General features: G+C 43.1%; 2 protein-coding genes across 2 annotated transcripts in view; both read left to right on the forward strand.

The window, feature by feature from the left end:
• BRWD1 (bromodomain and WD repeat domain containing 1) overlaps nt 1-4702 on the forward strand; it is a 47965-nt gene extending 43263 nt beyond the window's left edge. The window contains exon 41 of the mRNA XM_017810975.1: nt 867-4702. Coding sequence (XP_017666464.1) covers nt 867-1969 — 1103 coding nt within the window. The 3' untranslated portion in view covers nt 1970-4702. The remainder of the gene's footprint in view (nt 1-866) is intronic.
• A 707-nt stretch (nt 4703-5409) lies between these two features.
• On the forward strand, nt 5410-14275 carry PSMG1 (proteasome assembly chaperone 1). Its single transcript, XM_017811024.1, has 7 exons — nt 5410-5580; nt 5848-5933; nt 7583-7734; nt 8058-8120; nt 10079-10277; nt 11212-11348; nt 12344-14275. Exons 1-7 carry the CDS (start codon nt 5459-5461, stop codon nt 12416-12418), a joined length of 834 nt encoding a protein of 277 aa, XP_017666513.1. The 5' UTR covers nt 5410-5458; the 3' UTR covers nt 12419-14275.
• The last annotated feature ends 716 nt before the right edge of the window (nt 14276-14991 follow it).

A 14991-nucleotide genomic window follows, 5' to 3' on the forward strand; every position in this document is an offset into this window, starting at 1 on the left:
CTGTTAGAAAAGACAGGAGATGAATTATCCTTTGGAAATGTCAAAATAAGAATATACTGAGCAGTTCATGGAAGGGTTTACATTGAAATGAGGACCAGATTTGGTGTACGAAGAGGTTTTTAATATTGGTACTGGAATTTATGTCCCATAGCTTTTCCCTCTTATTTTTTTAAATTTACTTCAAGAACTCGTGCTTTTGATATTAATTGACACATATGAACAATTCTTTTATTTAGAAGGGAAACATTCATACCATTAATCTTCACACAGCGTCATTCACAGGATTTACAGATGGAAAATTTGTTTTAAAGCCCAACATCAGAAGTTCTGTGTTAAAAATCAAACTACTGAGTGGAAGATTCACTGTCAGCAGCAATCTCAGTGTTTAAGTCACTAAGGAACTGAAGGGTTTAAATCTCTCTGCATGTGAAACCATCTAAAATTATGAAATATAAATAATATATACACAAAATATTATAATCTGTTTTTAGAAACGAAAGGTCTGAAATGTGTAATTAATTTTGCCAGTTTTATTCCAGTAAGATGATAAGTATTAGTAATGGGAAAGCATTTGTTTACTAAGGTAGGTAATTTGTCATTTCTGAGCTAATTAGCAGAGTGATGCTAAAGGATGAGATGATAAAGGGTTGGAAAGGAACAACAGAGCAATCCCAAGAGTGAAAAGTATCCCTGGGACTGACTGTTTTCAGTAAAGGCTTAAGGTAAATTACACGTAACAGTTAAAATTAAAGAAAAACCAAGAGCTTTTGTGTAATTTATTAAAGGTGGCAGCGTTTGTGCTTAATAAACTAATTATTTCAGGGATGTAAGGCATTAAAAAGAACTTTCACGTGTTTATTTTGCAGAATCAACGAGTGAGGAGACGGGACAAAGTGGGAAAGTGCTGCGGAGCAGGACCTGCATCATCAACTACAAGAAGCACATCAAGATGTCCAATGAGAAGAAGAACCCCCGCAGATGTGCCACCCTGGCAGCCAACAAAATCAAGATCATGAGTGATGCCAAGGAAGAATTATCGAGCTCAGAAAGCGTTTGCACAGTAAAAAAGAACCGAAAGCAGCTCCCAGGCACCGCGCCCGGGGTGTGCAGGAAGAAGCTGGTCGACAGCGTGGAGGGAGACGCTTCTTTGAGGTCCGAGAATGAGAGAGAGCAGTTTTGTGGCAGGAAAAAACCTTCCTGCCCTGAGTCATCTGCTCCTAAAAGGAAATATATCAGTGAGTCTGAGAATGAAAAAACTGAATCTGAGGCAGAGACTCAAAAGCAGAACCACAGGCAGGCACATAAATCAGTCTGTGCTGAGGCGCTGAATAGTCTTGACTATGACTCTTCAGAGGAGAATTCCACCAACCACAGGGTGGAAAATGGGAGGAGCTGGGGGGTTTCTAGGAAGTCAGCCTCAGCCCACAACCATTGTACGAGTAACTCTGAAGAGGAGGTAGAGTCTGACTTGGCTAAACCCGAAACTAAAACTACCAGAGTAGCAGCAAATAAAAAATCTCGAGCTTCTTCCAAAAGATCAAAACTGTTGGGTGGCTCCAAAGAAACAACAGAATCTGAAACTAGGGGGAAGAAAGAGGAGAAAAGCTCGGTGTCAGAGGACGTGGAAGCAGCTGGGACTGCAGGAAGTTCCAAAGGCAGCTTCAATTGCTTTTCCGACTCGGACTCTGGGACTGAAAACAGCGTCTGCAGCGATGCCACGGAAACGAGGAAGAGGAAAAGGAAACCGAGAACCAGCAGGAAAGAAATCACCCACCCCAACTCCCTGAAGCCTTCCAGGAGACCCCAGCAGAGGAAACGCTGGAAAGCCAGCCAGGAGCACGACTCGGAAGACGTGGAATACACCAAATACCGGCGGGCCGACCAGCGCTCCAAGATCCGCACGCGGAACGGCGGCAGACGGACTGTGCGGTACCACGACGGCGACGACGACGGGGACTGCGACACGTAACCTTAAACAAGGAAAGCCAGCACGCCACCTTCTTCTTTTTGTTTGTTTGTTTGTTTGTTTTATTATTTTTTTTGTTTGTTTTGTTTTGTTGGTTTTTTGTTTTTTTTTTTAATGGTAATAGCACTAGAACTCCTCCGATGGATGCTGGCTCTTCTTCGTCCTACATTTCAGGGAATATATTTATATTTTTCTATGAAAAAGTTACGAATGTGATTAGATGATGACTTTTCTCCTTTTCGTATTTTTGACTTGCACTTGCCTGCCCATGTAGCAGCATTTAGCACAGATGCCAAAATGTGCCTCATTATAGGGGCAATTTTTTTGTCTTTACTGGTATTTTATTACATATAACAAGAGTTAAAAGATGTTAAAACACTGCAAACAGGTTAATAGCAGTATGTTGAGTATTATTGTTATGGGTGCTGCAATGAAATACTACCTAGGTCATGCAACATTCAAGAACAGATTTCAAACATCTCTAATGCTGTATGAGATCATCTACAATAGTAACAGGCTTCTAAGTAATAGTACACACTAGAAAAACCTGGTTGGATGCAAGCCTTGCATCAAAAGAGGAGTGAGAAGGCCGATAACTTCACAACTTGATTTAGTGCAGATGTTAAAATGTTCTGTACTTCCATTACTGATGCCCAGTTACCAGTGAAGAAGTGAATTTGCCAATTCCAGAGGCTCTTGGTGCTGGTGAAGAGGGTTCTGCTGACAGGTAGTACTTTGATCATTAATGTGACTTCTATACTGTAAACTTTTAAGATTATGACATGCAGGTGAACTCTTGGGCCTAAGGGTTTTTGTGTGTTTTCTTTATAAAATAGAAAAACAAACAAAACACTTTGTTCTGTTTTCTTTATGCGTGGAAAGGTTGAGGTGGAGGATTCTGACATTCCAGACCTTTTTGCTACTGTTGTTCCTCCATATTTCAAGTGCTTGAATGTTAGACTTCCCACTGATTAAACCTTTCCAGTTTCTCACCGTTGCAGTTCATCTCCTGTTTTCAGAATGTTTGAGGTGGCTGTTGTTGACAGGAAAGAATTCTTGTGTAGAAAAGAGAAAATTCCCCCAGGAAAAACGTGCGAGTTCCCGCTTGAACAGGTATTGACAGTGAGAACACACAGCAACTCTAAATTCGTACATTTTCCTTGGAGTTGGGCTGGTGGGAGCCACACAGCCCAGCTCCAGGAAATCTCTGTCCTTCCCCACTCCAGGTTTCCTCCTCCCTCTCTGCAGGTTCCTTTTCCCACACTTGGAAAATTTGGCAGTTCCTGATCTCGTTGTTCAGTAGAAGATGTGTTAGAATTAGAATATCAGATTTAGCCTAACCCAGCTCCTTTGAACTGAAATACAGGTTTGTGAATTAGTTTTCCAGCAGATTGGACTTGGTAATAGGATCTGGAAGGGCTTGGGGATTAAAAAGTTAGTGCAGCTGCACAACAACAGTCATTAATGGCAGGACTCCCTGTACAAATGGAAGTGGATCATGGAAAAGGGAGTCAGTCAGTGAGAGCCACTTCTCCAGCAACCTCACTGACACTGTGTGTGTTTACCATCACATCACTCTGCTTTCCAGAACATTATCTTGGCATAGAGAAATACTCTTTTTTTATCTCAGCATAGAGAAATACTTGTGTTTTTTCCCCTTATAACTTCAATGTGAAGTTCAAAAATAACCTAAGTTAAATCATTTTTGTCCCAGGAAACTTTATTTAGGGCATAGTCCTTAATGGGGCACAGCAGAGTTTTGTAAATTCAGGATAAATGTTTATCTGGATTCATTATTTCGTTTCTAAAATACGAACACAGTTGTGTTTAGTGATGAAGTTTCAAGGTGGTTTTGTGTATCTTGCCTTTTAGGGGCAAACTTTGTTAAAACAAGAGTTAAGTCCACTGATATTTTTATATTTTCCATAAACTGCATTGCTCAGCAGCTGCTTAGGATCAGTGTCCTGTGGAGTGCAACCTCCACCATGGGAATAAATACTGGTACAGGAGCTCTGAAGTGAATGGCAGAGTTTTTATTAATTTTCAGTTTAAACAGCTGAAACTGGGCTGGTAGGTTTGTATTTCTAGTTCAGGCTTAGATTTGCTAAGCTGGTTTTCTTTCTCACCCTTTCTCAGATGCTGTATCCTGTCATCCTGCACTCACACATGTTCTTGGTGATCCCTGAAAGCTTTGGGAGAGGGTTCTCTCCTCAGGATTTGTATATCCCAGAGGGAATCACTGGCTTAGGGACCCTAACACTTTATTTTCTGAGCAAAGCACATGCTGCTTTTTATTTCCTAATTTTATACACACAGACAGGTTCCAAAGAGCCAGTGGGAAGGGAAATGGTTAAACTGGAAAGGGATTTTTGACCCTTCTACCTTCTAAGAGTTTATTTATTTTTAATTTATTTAAATGAGCATGCTGACTCTTGCAGAACTGGCAGTTCTTCACCTTCCTGGTTGTTTTAGTCAGCATTCTTGGTTTGGTCCAGCTGTACTCAGGGAAGTAAAGCAATGTAAAAGTAGGATCTTTATTTAACATAACTTTGGAGGGTGTTTTTGTTTGTTTTAAAGCAGGACCTGAATCTGTGATAGTGAACAGGCAGCATGAACAGAGGGAAGCAGTAAGAAAGTGCAGGACAGAATCATAAAGGAATCAAATTCTTTAGTATTGAAGACTTTTATGATGTACATGTTATTAGTGGACCAAAGTAAAGCTGTTCATACACCTGTCATGTCACTGTGCTCTTCTTTGCAACATGTCCGAGGGCCTTTGGGGTCACAACAACCCCAGGAATGCCCCAGGCTGGGGCAGGGGATGGGAAAGGCCCTGGGGGTGCTGGTGACAGTGGCTGGACACGAGCCCAGGGGGGCAAGAGCCCAGTGGCACCTGGATCAGGAATAGTGTGGGCACAGCCCCAGGGCAGGGATTGTCCCCTGTGCTGGCACTGCTGGGGAACCTCCAGGGCTGTGTCCAGGTCTGGAACCTCGTGGAAGAGAGACCTGGAGGGGCTGGAGCGTGTGCAGGGAAGGGAACGGAGCTGGGGAAGGGGCTGGAGCAGCAGGAGGGGCTGAGGGAGCTGGGGGGGCTCAGCCTGGAGAAAAGGAGGCTCAGGGGGGACCTTCTGGCTCTGCAACCCCCTGACAGGAGGGGGGAGCCGGGGGGGGGTCGGGCTCTGCTCCCAGGGAACAAGGGACAGGGCGAAACGGCATCACGTTGAGCCGGGTGAGGTTAGATGGGATATTAGGAAAAATTCCTTCTCGGAAAGGGTGGGTAAGCATCGTAACGAGTTGCCCGGGGCCGTGGAGGACTCGCGTTCTAGAGGCGTCTGTCCCGATGTGGCGTTCGCAGAGGTGGTTCCGGGGCGATCCCGCGGGGTGGCGGCGGCTCGGGATGAGGGCAAGGTCCCTTCCCACGTGGACGATCCCGTGATCCCGGGAGTCTGTCCCGGCCCTCCCGGGGCGGGGCCGCGCAGGCGCGGGGCGGCCATGGCGACCTTCTTCGGGGAGGTGGTGGTGGCCCCGTCCCGGGCCGGGCTGGACGAGGAGGAGGAGGAGCGGGAGGAGACCCCCGAGGACCGCGAGATCCGCAGGGAGCTGGAAAAGAAAAGGTGCGGGCGGCTCCGGGCGGGGAGGGGGCAGCGCTGCTGAGGGCGGGTGTCGGGACAAGGTTCTTCCCTCAGAGGGTGGTGGGCACTGACCAGGCTCCCCAGGGCAGTGGGCACGGCCCCAAGGCTGCCAGAGCTCCAGGAGGGTTTGGACAACGCTCTGAGGGACAGGGGGGAGTGTTGGGGTGTCCTGGGCAGGGCCGGGGGTTGCACTTGGATGATCCTTGGGGGTCTCTCCCAGCTCGGGGTGCTCAGTGGCTGTTTCCGCAGGGAGATCGAGGTGCTGTGGAGCGGGCTGGCCCAGGGGCCCTTGGCGTGCTCCAGGTTCGTCGTGGCCATAGGGCGGAACGCGGCAGGTGGGTGTGGAACCGGCCCGGGGGGCATCGAACGCGCTGCTGGTTTGTGTGGGGGCGAGTCTGAGGAGGCGGGAGGTGGGAGGGAGGTGTGGGTGTGCCTGGACTCTGCCTTAGTCTGTTTTAACGTTGGTCTCTGCTGGAAGAGTGGTCCTGAAAGGTAGAATCATGGAGTGGTTTGGGTTGGAAAAGAGCTTAAACACCACCCGTACCCACAGCTCATGGAATGGTTTGAGTTGGAAGGGACATTAAGAATCACCCAGTGCCACCCCCTGCCATGGGCAGGGACACCTTCCACCAGCCCAGGTTACTCCAAACCCCATCCAGCCTGGCCTTGGACACTTCCAGGGATCCAGGGGCAGCCACAGCTTCTCTGGGCAACCTGTGCCAGGGCCTCCCCACCCTCATAGGGAAGAATTTCTTCCTAAAATCCAATCTAACCCTGCCCTCCTTCGTCTTCAGGCCATTCCCCCTTGTCCTGTCACTCCATGTCATGGTGAAAAGTCCCTCTCCATCCCTCTTGTAAGGCCCCTTTAGGTACTGGATGTTCAGCCCCTCATTTAGGAGCAGAGTTTTAACCTAGAGCTAAACTTAGTCTGTACATATAAAACATGCTTTTTGTGCCAGCTGTTTATTCCTCCTGAAAATTGTTGTATTTTCAGGTGAAGGGCAGAAGCAAAGTATGTTTTGGGTTGGGCTTTTATTTGGGACAGCTCCTCTTTCCCTTTACCTGACTTTTGCTTAGTAAACTCTCCTGAATTATCCTTTAATTGGCAAAAGTTTTCTGCTGATAGTAGTAAGTTGCTCAGTGCAGTTTAATCTTGTGAAACAGGGATCTGTCAAATATGGGTCAGTAAGCTGTAATTTCTTTAATGGGCAGTGTTTTGGGGGGGGGGTGTTAAACTTTTGTTTCCTTGCTCAGTCAGTCCCTTTTTCACATTCCAGTTCTAACATGCCCTCTTTTCAGGTGGTTGTTTACTCATCAGGGCCTAGAGGCTTAAAACACCCCCTGCTCTTCCCACACACACTTAAACTGGAGGGGTTTTTGGTAGCTGTTTCCCTGTGGGCATGAAGAAGTTTTAAGTCTTGCTTACATTTATGTCCCATTTGGATGGCATTTAGTTTATATCCAAGCTTACTTGTTTGGTTTTTGTTCAGGTTTTTGGTTTTCCTTGAAAAATGGTAATAGATGTTCTGGATCTGTGTTCTGTAGCTTTTGACAGGAATTTGATTGATGAATATATTTGCCACACTCTTTTCTCTGCTTTCTAGGACCAGTGTAATAATTCTGCTTCAGTGATTTTTATATTTAATCTGTTATATCTGGTATGTCAAGAAGTGTTGGAAACTTAATATTCACATCCTTAGCTTATACTAAAGGAATTGAAGTTGACTGTAATGGTATAATTCCTAAGAACACAATTTTTGATGTTGTGGATCTCTGTATGTAGAACTGCTCTTTATCTTACAAATTTTGATACAGTGGGATTATTAATATTGTTGATCTCTCCTGGATTTGGTCATTAAATGCATGTTGATAAAAATGAGTTATTTTTACTTCGGGTCGCAAAGGGATAATCTAACTCAGGTATTTATTGGTACAACAGAGATTTTGTTACTTATAAGTTAATGATGTTTATTGGGTTTTGCAGCTTTCCTGTCGTCTTTTATTCTGGATTCTGTGTGCTGGGAAGTGGTTGGAGTCGTGAAGCTGTGGAATGAGTGGTGTCGAACATCCAGCACCACAAATGTCCTCCCCACAGATTCTTTCTGTTTGTTCTACAGATTGATATCAGACCCCACAGTAAGTGACTTAAACATTTGTTCCTCTGTGATTTAGCTCTGTTAAAATGGGAGCAATTTCATCCACCCACAGAGTGTTCAGGCTGCAGGATTCTGGATGAATCTCATAAATAATCTCAAGGGTTGTTGCTCACTAAAACCGTGTGAAGTTCTGCTGTGTGAAACTCAGCCCAAAGTGAAAAATCCTCGTTGAAATAGAGTTTAAAAAACCCCAAATGACTGAACAAGCTATTGTCTACAGCCACATCACTTTTACACATGATTATGAGCTGTTGTTGTGCCTTTTAAACCATTTGTTTACACCATTTTTAAATTTTTTTTAAGGTTCTGCTGTGCCAGTGTAGTTGCTACGTGGCTGAGGATCAACAGTTCCAGTGGCTTGAGAAGGTAAAACTGGCAAGACAACAAACTGAGTGATGAAATCTTAGGGCTGGGGATCTTCAGCTTAGTGTGAGGGCCTCTTCTCTGATCCTCTGAGCATGACAGTGTTGGAAATAACTTTTCCCAGTGGCTTTCTTTGTTTAAATATTCAGCAGATGCACGGATTTACTCCCTGCAGATTCTGTGGAGTTTCTTTCCAGATGCTGCCAGTTGTCTCTGCTGTAACCTCCCAGCTCAGTGCAGTTGCATCTTTTGGACAGTTTTGGTTTTCCAAACCCTTTTTCCTGTTTGGCTTTAATTTTCCAGGGCTTATTTCAGCTGCATTTCAGCTCCTGGAGGATCCTTCCTTAAAATACAATAACACAGCTGCATTTGTGCAGCTGCCAAGGAATCACCAGCCAGACCTGTTGGGAGAATCCTGAGGGATGGTGTCTGTTCATGGGTGTGTTCTGTGCCTTTCACAAGGAGCAAGGTGCCTCCAAAGCAGCATTTATCCCACTTTCCTGTAGATTTAATATTCCCAGTGCCTCCCCCCGGCATCATTCAGGTCCAGGAAGGCTGCTGGGTCATCCAAGTCCCTCCAAATATCATCATGTTGGTTTTAATAGGATAAAAGCTGGGGGTGAATGTTGTGGCTGGTGATTTTCTTGATGGATTTGGGTCACTGCTTTGCCTGAGGGAGGTGTGGCTTGTTTTTGTCTTGCTGTCTGTCTGCTAACCTGCCTCCCCACCTTGAAACCTCTGCTGGGCTGAAGGACAGGCAGAGATTCTAAAGCCCTTTGTGTAAGGCTGGGGCTGGGGATCAAGTCAGGCTGAGAGACCCCGAGGCCTAAAACACTGGGGGTTTGCTGTTTTCCACACCTTCTTGCACTTGGTTTAAACTGGGATTGTGAAAGAAAGGTGGCTGTGGTTTCCTTGTCTTCCCCATTTTGTGTTTCTCCAGCTGTGTGTGGATGTGTGTGATTTCCAGTGTGGCTGTTCAGGAACGGTGTTCCTGAGTATTTTTAGGCTTCGTGGTTCTTGGTGGGTTTAACTGCACGGCAGAAATGTTGTGCTGGTGATCTCTTGCTTTTAATGTGAATTACAGACCTGTCCTGTGTGTAAACCCTGATGAACTGAGCAGCTTCAGTCCGCAGGAGGCAGATTTTTGCCTCTGTGTGTGTTCTCTCAGAAGAGGGATCGCTGGGAAATGAGGACAGACGGGGTTTTGCAGTTGTGCATTCCAGCCACTGTTCCCAGCGTTCCAACCAGTGTTCCCAACAAAGAAAATGAAAAATATATGGGTTTTTCATCAGTTTGCTACTACACTGATGTGAAGGGACAGGCAGCTTCCCTCCTGTGATTGGGGCATAGACAGAAACAGGCAAGTTTCTGTCACATCTAAAAAATTCCCCATTTCCTTCTCTTGTGTTGGTGTTTTTTTGATGGCAAGCAATGCATCCAAGAGGATGTTTTGTACAGTGGCTGTAAAACTCTCTTCTTTGAATTTGAGGAAAACTGTGGAAAATTTGAAGTCCTCTTTCTCCTTTCAGCTTGAATAGAATTAAATCTGAGTGTTTAAAATAAAGATTCTTTTAGTGTTACAGTTCCCATTTCAAATGTCCTGCAGCTCAGTGAGCTGCCTGGTTTCATTTGGAGTCCTTTTTCTTCCCACAATCACCACGAATAAAAATAGTAAGTACTGATATATTTGCAGTGCTGAAAACCTTAAAAAACTCCAGAAAATCACTAGACCTGGTGAATATTTTAGCTGTTCTTTTGGGTGGGTTTTTTTTTTTATGTTCATGCCAAGAGAAGCGTGTGGGAAATTTCTACCTGAAAATTTCCAGTTCAGATTGTCCTGCAACCCCGAGTTAAACTGCCCTTTGCACTGAAATTAAAATTAATATTTGGGTTTTGATGCTGTCACTGGGAAGATAAATTTTCCTGATGTGTTTTTTTGTTGTTTTTTTTTTTAATTCCAGGTTTTTGGCTCCATGCAAAAGGAAGGTTTGCAGGTAACCATCCTTTCAACGTGCCCCGTGGCTGATTATAAAACTCAGGAATCCACTTTAACACTTGCATCTCCATTCCTGAAAGCCTTGAAGACCAAAGAATTCCAGGAGCAGGTTTGCTGCCCACTGCTGGAACAGCCCAACATCGTGAGGGATCTTCCTGCTGCTGGTATTTGGCAATTATTTACGATTCCAGTTCTTCGCAATTCCAATTATTTACAGTTCCAATTATTTATAATTCCAGTTATTTACAAGGCTGCTGGTGGTGGCAACACAAAATTCACTTGGAGGAGCATCCCATTGCAATTAGAGTTCTTATTTAATCATGTGAACTGGCTGAAAAGTGACCTTTTTGGATAATTAACCCCTAAAGTTTTCACATCTTACCCTGGAAAATAAGGATGAATTTCAAAACCACCCAAAAATCCTTTTACCCCTCAAGTGTGGGACAGAAGTACTGGAAAATTCTTCATTGTAGCCTCACAAACCACATTGTACATTGGGTTTTTGAGAATTTTACTGATGAACTAAGTAGGTTTTATTAAGAATTACTTTCATCCAAGCAAAAGCTCATAAAGTTATTTCTGCATATTACAGGTAATGTTTCAAAATGCTACTGATTGGCCTCATGCAAAAGTTAGATTCAGTTTTATTATATAATCTAATAAACCCCTCAGGCTTTTACTTTAGAATAAAATAATAGCAACATGAGGAAAAACTTGTCTGGCAGGAGCTAAAAGCAGATGATTTTATCTCGTTCACACTTTTTTTTTTTGTGCCTGTTTGGTTTTAATTCTTTTTTTTTTCTTTTTTAGCAGAAGCTCCTATTATTTTTCTTTACCAGTATTACACATTTTCCAGTTAATACACAGTTTATTTACCAATAATACCCAATTTCCAGTTGAAGTATTTGCCAGGAAGGAACACCAGCTGCACTGAACTCATTTTTGGTGGTTTATTTCCTGGTGTTCCTGTGGGATGAGGGGTGGCTGGAGCAGTTAATTTATAAACTTTCACCCGTTTCAAGCTGTCATTTTTATACACAGAGCTGAGATTCCTTCTCTGCCGAAATTAAAACCCGTTTTCTTTTCCTTTTGGTTTAGTTTTGAGTTACTGCCAGGTCTGGCAGATCCCTGCAGTGCTGTACCAGTGCTACACTGATGTCATCAAACTGGACACGGTGACAATTGAGGCCTTCAAGCCTCTGCTTTCTTCTGAAGTCCTCAAGAGTTTAGTCAAGGTAAAATCCCATGTTTAAAAATTACTGGGAGGTTTGGGCTGTTTCTGGGTGTCTTTCACCTCTTGCATTCTGCTGTTGGTGAAGATTCCATCTGAAAAGGCAGAAAAATAGGGATTTTAGTGACGGGGGGACGGTGATTTCTGGAATTGTGCCTGCTGTGACATCTGTGCTCTCAGAAATAATGAGTCTACAGGTGCCCTCAAAACTTCACTTTGACTTTTCAGGCTCCTGCAGGAGCAATAACATATCAGGGAGTGATTTTTTTTGTGCTTGTTTAAGCTGCAGTTTGCTTTGTAAGTGTCTCATGTTAAAACCTTTCTGTTTTCATGGCTTTTTCCATCCTACATTCAGGGCTCTGTTCTGCCTCTGTAGCTCGTGCCACACACGAAATGTCCTTGAAACACTCATTTTGACCTATAACTTCTCTTTGGAACTAAAAGACTGAATTCCTAAAGATGATTCCCAACATTTTTGCACCAATCAAGCAGCTGTGAAATCAGGGCATTACCAAAGTGACTGGTTTGCCTCTTTCTGAATGTTTTTAGTTGGAGTATGGTTGGTTCAAAACACTCAGTTTTACCAATTGAACTTATATTTAAATGGTAAGAGAGGTCTGTGTGTACTGAGATATTTATTTCAGCTATAAATGTGGGAATTGCAAATTAATTTTTTTCAGTACAGCTTATCCTGGTTTGCTAAATAAGTCTGGCTGTAGATAAATATTTAAACTCTGAAAGAGAACAGTAACAAATGCTCAGGTTCTTCCTCTCCTATGGAAGTGAGGAGGGATGCAAAATAATAAATCCCATTTTATGGCTGAACTGCACGTTCCTGTGGAGCCTTGAGCAGGTTTTGCTCACAGTTACTGTTTTAATACTGTTAATATTTGAATAAAACTGGTATTCAGAGGAATAAAAACGGGAATAGTGGGGCTTTTTGGGTTGGTTTTGTTCCCAGGAATGTGGTTAATCCTGATCATCTCTTCCCTTTCCCAGGATGCATCTGAAAGCACGAAGATGTTGAAGAAGTTCCTGACAGCCACTGAAAGTCACAGTAATATCTATATTTAACAAGGACATTTGTACCACAGGCTGCACTTCTGGAAACTCCAGTTTCTTCTGCAGAAGACTTTTGGGAATTTTAATTTTTATTTTTTTTTTCTTTAAAAGTAGAATAAATTCCGGGAGGTTTTTACTTCTCCACTCATTTTTGTGGCTTTCAGCTTCATCACTGCAAACACATGGATTCCTTCTGCCTGGCTTGGGAGACTTTCTTCTGGAGGGACTTCAGGAAAGCAGCTTGTTATTCTCCTCCTGAAGGGATTGTCTTACCTAAACATAAATTAAAAATTACATATAAACTCCTTTTATATGGAAAGGAGGACCTGCAGTTAAGGGATCCTGTCTATATCTGACAAGAACACCTATTTTTAATTTTATTTTTGGTCACAGAGTATTTTCTAATATCTGATGCTCTCTAAAGGTTTGGCTGTGATGGAGAAGATACACTCTGTGCCCTTTTACATCCATAAATATACATAATTTTGTTTGTGTGTCTGCACATACTTTTTTAATGTGTGTGTTGATACAAAATACAGTAAGTAAAGTATGGAAAATGCCTTTTAAAGGCTTAAATAACCCGGTGAAAGGGGCTTGCAGGATCACAGGCTGCTTCAGCTGGAATTGCCAGGACAATTATCCATTTTAAAGCTCCAGACTTTTGGCAGCAGTAGGGATAGTACAAGATGTCCAATGCAGAGCTTGTGATTTTTAGAGGAAGGTAAAAGTTCAGGTTTTAAAGTGTCTCAGAAAATTCTCTGGAAGCTGGTAACAATTTCAGCAGTTTATTTAAAATATTTGCTAGGATCAAGGTGCAGTTCTGAGTTGTTTATGCTCTGTTTAATTTAGCATTTTGTTTAAGGAAATGACATTAAAAGTGGTGCTTGTGTTGCTCCCAGGGGAATTCTGTTCTCTGAGTTTAACTTTGCACTGGAGGCTCAGTTCCTTTAAATTGCTGTTCATGTTATTGCAGAGAAGCAAGAAAATGTTCCTTCAAGTGCTGCTGGATTTTGGAACTGGATTTTGGAGCAAAGCCTGAAGCCTGAAGTGCAGGCCATGGTTCCTCCTGTGATTTTTGGGGGGATTTTTCCCACTTCTGTCCATCATTTTAGTCCAAAAACGGGGTCTTTGAGTGAGCTGAGGATTCCCTTGCTCTGAAAGCTGCACATTGGCTGCACCATTTCACCTGTTTGATTTATAATAAATGAGGTGGATAACAAAAAATATCTTTAATAATAAAACTGCAGGCTCTTATAGGAACTGTGAATGTATTTCTGGTTTCGGTGTGATCACCCAGGCAGTCTGCAATGTCTCAGAATAGTTATTTTATTATTTATAACTCAGTTTTTACCACCTGGGTGTATGCTGAGGTGTGAGAATGCTCTTAAACACCTTGAAGAAAAGTGACAAACAAAACACTGGCAGTTTGGGAGATGAAATTACACTGAAAACTGGTGGATTGGCAGAATTCCTCAAAGGTTAATTTAATTATTCCTGCTTCCAGGGGTGTGACAGCTCTGCAGAGCTGCAGGTGTTTATGTAGGATGTGGTAAGTAAGTACTATAGGGCAGTGAAATAAGATATTTTAATTTAAAATTCTGTCTCTTTCCAGAATTTCATGGGTATTTTAATTTAGAATTCTGTCTTTTTCCAGAATTTGTTGTGGGAAGCAGCTCATTTACCCCTTAAATAGTTCTGGAATCAGAACTAATGATGCCCATGTATCTCATAAGACGTGAAGATTTTTTTCATATTTGAATGTTGCTGCTTTTTTTTTCCCCTTCTGTGCTCTCCAGTACCTACCAAGAGCCTGCAATAAGGCTTTTCTTATTTCTTATAATATTAATAATAATAAATTTAATACTTGTACGAGTCCATAAACTTAAAACTTGTCAAATGTGGCAGGTGGTTTCAAATCTTTGGGGGGAGAAGTTTATTCTTGCCTGCATGTCTGAAATCTGATGGTTTAAGACTTGTTTCCTTAAGGGCTTTGCTAAATGCAAATAATGAAACCAGAGAGAATAAACTATTAGGCTGGAAGAGGTTTTTTTTTTTCCCAGTTTTTAAAACCATCTGAGCCAGTTGGGACCTTTTTTTAGGTGACTCTCTGACCTTTCTTCTGCTGAGTGTCCTCCAAATATTCATCCTCTTCTCAAGTCTACTCTGCTTTGTCTTGCTACAGGATAGATTTGTAGGGAGATGTGTCCTCCCATTCCCCAAAGGTTCTGACTCCAAGGGGATGTGCCTGAGCTAAAAGTCCTGGGATTAAAACCCCTTTATTGAGGCTTTATTGAGCTTTAGGCTTGGGACACACCTGTGCAGTTCAGGTGTGTGAGTACAGGACTGTACAGACAAAGGTGATGTCCAGGCCAGGAAATCTGGGATTTATTTGAACTTGTCCCAAAATCCCCCTGTTTGAATGCCAGAACAGTGATCTTGCTGCCCCTCTGCTTCCATTCTCCCCGTGGCTGTAGTCACAAACAGCACAGGGACTCTCCAATAATAAAATTCTTGCAATCTGTTGAAAATCCGGGAGGAAAACAGGCCCTGCTCTGCTCCCTGAGCACTCCTCTGTCCCATTGGGT

This window comes from Lepidothrix coronata, unplaced genomic scaffold, assembly GCF_001604755.1.
Source record: "Lepidothrix coronata isolate B3197 unplaced genomic scaffold, Lepidothrix_coronata-1.0 Scaffold30, whole genome shotgun sequence".
Lineage (NCBI taxonomy): Eukaryota > Metazoa > Chordata > Aves > Passeriformes > Pipridae > Lepidothrix > Lepidothrix coronata.